We start from the raw sequence: 6,975 nt of genomic DNA, 5'->3' as shown, positions 1-6,975 counted from the left end.
GCCCTGTGACAAGCGTATTTTGTGGCCGATCTTTCAAACAGGAAGGTATTTACCTCAACAAGCATGAATTATGAGTCAAACTGTATTTTTCTAGTTAACGTTGGTCAAATTGTCGTTGAATAAAGCGTTAAATGAGGTCAATTGTATAAATTCGCACTTACTATGAGCTCAAAAATAAATGGATATTATGAAGAATCTAGAGTATAAATAACAAGTAGAACCTATATTTTACTCGTTCTGTGGATCCATTTTCTTGATGTCAAATATCATTTCAAGATGGTTTTTGTCTAGTCTTTTACGATCAGCTCCCCACTAACAAGGAAAGAAATATGACCTCAAAGTAAAATATATAGAAGGCAAATATTTTTCAAATTTAACATCTGATGAAAAATATTTAAAACTCAGACAACAAAAACATACACACAAGGTTGTAGAATCGACGAAAATAACCAGAACTCCGAAAGTTCTTGAGGTAAAATCTTGAAAATATTCACATATACTTTGAAATGACTTCTAGCAGGTGTGTAAAATTACATGATCCATTTCACTTTGTTTCATATAGCTATTACTGCTGAAAAGCGGAGGAAAAATGCTCGAGGTTTGTGTTACCAATATTTGATATTCATAATATACGGTGTTGTGAACTTCCCAATTTATTACTAAGCGCGGTGTTGCACAAGAAGAACCTAGTGATTCAAAGTGTTTCAAATCACAGACCAGTTTATTATCGTGATAATATCGTGATAAAGGTCCTTAGTTGGGAAGTCAGATCACGATTATCAAACACTGCCTCACCAAACTGAGGTCTGTTTCAATATCTATACTCTAGAGAAAAATACTTTATCAGATGAATGATGTTGTCACATCGAACCATATAACCCACCGAAAGTTTTGTCTCTCACTTTGAAGAAAACTCAACAACTTGTATTTACATTCATACTCAATAGTAGTTAACCAAGCAAAAATATTCACTTTCCGTTTTAAATTGTTTTCTATGTTATTATATACTTCTTTAAACTAATAAAGTTCACGTACACAATTGACTACTTTAAACTGCTCAGCTTTAAATAACCTGAGCTCGTAACACGAAGGAACCGTCGAGGAAAACCTGCAAGGCACGAAATGACTAGTGAAATATCCGCATGTTAATGAATTTTGAAAATTAGTGTTGCTTCACTATCACCACGACAAATATTTTAAAATAGCTGTGTAAAGAAATCAAAAAATACATTTTATTGATACATGATGCGTCAGTTGGTTTGACTTCCAAAATTTGATATTTTCCATAAAACAAGTAAACGTAGATAGCTAATAGCATTCTTAATTTCGTTTTTCTATTTACAGAAGACAGAATCAAATATTTAAAGCATGTTATCGGTATGTTATATATGTACATATATGTTTATCAATTGTTAGGTAATCAGGCATATTTGAATACCTCTTGCAATTAAAACTCTTTTCATCAATTCGGAATTCTTATAAAAGCTTCTGAAAGTAATCATACCTCTTTATCAATTTTTACAAACGTACATTTTTTATATGTTCTGTACAAATATGATATTAGTATTTATAGATCCTCGCTGTTTGAGTATAAACACACATATAAGCTGTTCCGTAAATTTCATTTATCTTCTAACTTGCCGTTCCAGGAAATTTGGATAGGCGCGGAAATGTAACTACTCCAGGTAAAATTAAGTACGCATGGACTTAATGCATGATTTTTCCAAGACTGTCACTCATTGAATCTTTGTATAGTCATCTTCAATATATATAAACTTCATAAGTGATATGATTTTGCGTAAGCTGCATAATCCACTATCTAATCAACACTGTCTTTTGAGCAGTCGATAACTTCACGTTCTCGAAAATTGACAACATCAATTGTAGAGGCTCTCGAATTTCTGGACTATCCGCACACGCACTGAATGTAACGAAACCAGTGGAAGATGCTTGATTGCATCTCACAAACAATTTGACTCCATGAACCCGTCAGTGTTTAAATAGTGTGCACATCCGAATGGAATGCGAGTGCCTTGAGATGATTCAAGAATCGACTTGTGATGTGGTCGATACAAGTATGGTTGATTTGCCGAATGTACGGGAGCCCTTGAGGTCCACGAAGTACACACATCGACTCCCAACCACTTCAATGTTCACAAATAATGTAGCAGTCATATAGTATAATAGATGATAGTTTCAATTGACGTGTTCACACCTTACAATTTAAATGAACAACCTTCGTTTGATGAAAACAGTTTGAAGATAACCAATTACTCTTATGAATTGTAAATTATTGCAAAATATTTCGTGACCAACTTCATAGACCACATTGTCAATTTACTACAATTATTTCAGGAACGAGTGAAAAAACTGATGGATAAGTCTGGTAATCTCATATTTTCATTATTATTCTTGAAATTTATCTTGTTTTGTGGTCACAAAGTCAACTTCCTTTATTATTTTTTACGCTTTCGTTGCACATGTGTCACTCCATTGTTCTTTATTGTCTTCTTTTACTTCGCCTTTTTATTTTGTTTATCATTCTGGGTGTTTTATATCTTTGCCTCAGTATCTTCCTCTTGTTTTATTTTCAACTCATTTCGTGAAAGTATATTTTCTTCTTTCTGGGTTTAATATGTTTCTTTTTCCTCTTTTAGATAACTTCACGCTCTCAGAAAATATTTTGTTTCCCCTTATTTCATCAACTAATCACAATATATAAATTAAATTTCGCCTGTCATAAATAAATTTCTATTTATTAAGTCCAACGATTTTTGTTTATGCGTTTCCGTTAATGAACTTTGCCCTATGCATCATCTGATATTCGTGACAAATTCAAAACATTTGTGATACAGTTAACCAATTAATGAACTCATTAGGAATAAATGATCAATCTGTCATTTGAAAGTTAGTAAATATGACGCATATTTTATATTGAGTTCCCGTATCACGAGATGTAAGTGAGGCAATTTCATCAAGTTTTATGTGAGGAAAGAATAGTCAGTAACTGTATCCGTCGTCCGTATAGACTCAAGAACTCGAGAAAACGAAGTAAATTTATAAAACCAAAGGTACAGAATGAATTCAGAACTCATGATCAAACAGAAAGATCAGACCTCAAATAGAGTCATCTGAAGTTAAAAAAGGCTCACTTCAATTAGCTTTATGTTTTGGCAAAAGCTCTCGCATTGACAACCACATGACTTTTCCTAGTATCTTCTCCACTTTAAGTATCACCACTTCAAGTGGGTGATGGTTAGATATGCTCAATTTATTTGCAAACCAGAAAAATCAATAAATATTCACCAACTCATAGTCCATTTTGAAAATACGTTCTGGTGTTATGTGTCAAGCCTGAACTAAGCTTACTCTCTGGTGAACGCGAACATTGAAATGGATTCGTATTCGTTTCCTGAATTCCAGCTCGCATCTCCAGCGACCTAGTTGAAAAAATTAAAAAACTACTGGGAAACATCTTCGTTGTTAATTAATTGAAACCCTTCGTTCTCATTAGTTCTGGGTGAGCTTGAAACTTTTCAACCTCACTGATCTTCAGGTAAATTCATTTTAATCACCTTTGATGCTGATTTCCGAATGAGGTCTAGCTGAGAACAGTTGAACTGTGATTTAAATTATTTTGTCTACAGTTCCAGTCGTCTTATTTCGAAATCAATCTTCATGCATGCTACATCTGATATGTTCTCACAAGCATATGACTTTTCTACACTTGAATTATGTACAGATGTTTCTGTTAAACATGTTGGTTACTAACATATTACAAATTTTGTTGGACTTCTAAGCTCGTTTACTTACGAACGGGAATGCGCTTTTTTATTATGTTGTTATTATTGATGGAGAAAAATTTAATTGTTGTTGCTATGTGTTGACTGCCCACCACATTCAATCAGAGGTTTCCACCCTTCGGTTTCATCTAACTGAAAGATTTCGAAACATTTTGATGCTTCAATACTCACTTGAAAAATATATTGATACAAATGGATGAGAATAGTTACATTCTGGATAGCAATAAATAATTGATCTAAGAAACATTTGAGTGATTTCGAAATAATATTGATGTCAATATTTGGTAAAGAGTTTTAAAATTAACACAATTCAAATTTGTTGATATCAATCTGTATTGATTATGTGAGACAGGTAATCCCAACGACAAATATTTTTAGCTCGATAGGCGTTCTATAATACTTGGATGGTAACTCGTTTTTCACCCTGTCTGGTGATGATCACCATAACCTTTTGCTCATGGGGACTTTTAGCTTACTTTCTTTCCTTCAGTACATTGAGTGAATTAACACTATCACCAGTTTAGCGAATGTCGAGTCAAAAATATTTAATCACTTGCAGAGTTCGATCTGCTTGTTAACATAAGAGTTGTTTTGCTTAATGGTTTAATTTGAACTGCTGACAAGTTGTTAAATATTAGTCCGCAACTGATATGGTCAAAACAGTGTGTAACAAAATTAAATTTGGAAATATACTCCGAATCTGGTTATCGTAGGAGCAAATGTGTCATGATGCTAAAAACACATTCTGATAGGGTGAAATTTGAATTTGATTAGAACTAGAATCTAAAAACAGAAATGTCGATGTTGATCTATTTATTTTTGGGAAACAGGAGGTTTCAAGAAAACATATCCTGAAGTTTGTTAGTGAATGTAACAACCAAAAATGTGATCAACAGTGTGAATTTACATCATCCAGATCGTGGTAAAATGTTCTATCAACTTTTCAACAACGTGGATATCCCAACAATCGAATACCTGGCTTTTCAGTCTCGATGACATTACCGTTTCTACTCGTCTTTTTCTTAAAAACGTAATTACTAACTGGGAGCCAAGCCTTCATCAACAAGTTACTACTATCTCAGACATCGTCATTTAACCTCAAAACAATGTTCCAGGTCAATGGAATGGATATTTCATTCTTATTTGCCATAAATAACTTTGCATTGTGTCAATTATTTCATAGAACAAACTTTTTGTATATCACTGCATATGGAGCGTTTGCAGAGCTCATGAAATTCTTAAAAATAAATACTGCAAGAGATATGCAATTGAGTTGATTACATTCTCTCATTCAAAACATTTTTGTGAAAATCGATTGGAAAAAACAAACATTCGAACCAATCAAACTGTGCGCTGGAAGTTGGGGACACACGATGCCTCATAGTGGAAGTCAGAATTCTTCATAATTAATGAGGACGAAGACCCTCCTCACGCCTAGATTAAGAACTTACGTGCATACTTCGAATGACCACATGATGTTGAAGATGGAGAAGATCATTCGAGTAGTTCCGAAGATGAAAAGACTGAATACTAGTGTGTTTGGAATAAATGAAAACCATATCACTCAAAGTGAAAAAATGGAACTAAATTCAAGATTGATGCTTTTTACACTCGTCGTGAAGAAGATTTCTCAAACAAACAAGGACATGCAATGATTCAAAGCAAGGAAACATTCCTGATACGTCTAAATTTTTTCCTGGTCCGTTATTGAAGCACGATCGAGTGTCATACCTATAACGTTCTTCCCGATCATCACGCTTACCGAATTTTAATTCAAATATCAGAAAGTCATCTGTAATTTAATATTAATCAACCTTAGTATATTATTTCAATAATTATCACACATATTGTGCGGCGGAAATTCGAGCTTCAGTTTCCCGTAGAACATTTATCAAAACAGAAATTAAAACCATCTGAAATTGATAATGTTAATGGTAGAATATGTATAAGGGTTATTCATACTATGAGTGAAATCAAGCTATCCGGAAAGCAATCAAATTAATGACGTTAAAAATAACCCGTGTCAGTCGAACAAATATTTTCTATTTCTTCCCTTACATTTATCATGACTGTCAGCCAGTGCTATGTAACGATAACGCACTGGAACGGAACGATTCTCATCAGTTTCATTACAGTCTGCAGCTCACTTTAGAAAAATGGTCAAGAAATAAGCTTGTCATCTAAGATAAGGACGGACTGCAACGGATATGACGTAGACTGTAAAAACAGGACAAAGATGAAGGATAATGATTCGTAAATTTCTGTTCTTCCAACAAAATGGTTACAAGGGGCGCTACATTCCCTGACAAACGCAAACATGAATCTTCACGGATTTCACCAGATCAAACTACAGAGAACCAGATCAATTAAAACTGTACAAATAAAAATTTCCAGAAGATCCGTGGTAAATGTCAAAAGAGCTGAGGTGCTGAATCATTGATTTTATTTGATTTTACTGCAAGACAAATGTGCTGTAATTCTTAAAAATGGACACTTGTGTCGCTGATTAATTCGTGGTTCTTCACTTATCAGTTGGAGATAATGGCAAACGTAATGCTAAATTCTGTACAAGAATCTGAATCGTATATCAGTGACGGTTTTTATCGGTGATTAATTTTATCTGATTGTTGATGCTCTTGATTGAATTGAAATTTGGTTTCGTGTTGAGCAGTCACTCAATCTACTTTTACTTTGTTCCCAAACTCTGTTCGTTTCGCTTCTTGAAACTCTTTGTAGGTGATTAAATGCTGTCGTCGTCTTGCCTTGACTTTTATGTCAGTGTCTGCTAGGAAAGGCGAGCTGATATCCGAAGGATCATTGAGTGATACTGTTGTTATTATTAATTCGTTGGTCACTAATGGTTGATGTGATAAGGGTGAAGAATATCTGAGACACTTATTTGAATAGGTCATTTTAGCACTGTCTAACGATGCTCATAAACGGCTAATGGTGTTTGAGCAGACTACACAGAGTTTGATGGAGAACTTTAAGTCTTCCCAGACGATCGACCGCCTCGGGAAATTAAATTGACATATTTAGCGATACAGTGTACTGATGCAGTCACGTGAGCAATAATATTGCCGCGATAAAGTTTTCAAGTCGAGTTTCATCAATATTAGGGGATCAACAAAACGTGAACAAGAATTCCATGAAATGTTGTTTGTATTAACTT

General features: G+C 34.1%; 1 protein-coding gene across 1 annotated transcript; it reads right to left on the bottom strand.

Moving 5' to 3' along the window:
• Positions 1–228: 228 nt before the first annotated feature.
• Smp_153380 (hypothetical protein) lies at positions 229–6,715 on the bottom strand (the record flags this gene model as incomplete). The annotated part of the gene is made up of 2 exons (XM_018797615.1): positions 229–312; positions 6,494–6,715. The coding sequence occupies 2 exons, from the start codon at positions 6,713–6,715 to the stop codon at positions 229–231; spliced, it is 306 nt and encodes a 101-aa protein (XP_018652639.1).
• Between the last annotated feature and the right edge of the window lie 260 nt (positions 6,716–6,975).

This window comes from Schistosoma mansoni, chromosome 5 (genome assembly GCF_000237925.1).
Source record: "Schistosoma mansoni strain Puerto Rico chromosome 5, complete genome".
Classification (NCBI taxonomy): Eukaryota; Metazoa; Platyhelminthes; class Trematoda; order Strigeidida; family Schistosomatidae; genus Schistosoma; species Schistosoma mansoni.
The sequence above is the reverse complement of the archived record's forward strand: the minus strand, read 5'-3'. Positions and strand labels throughout refer to the sequence as shown.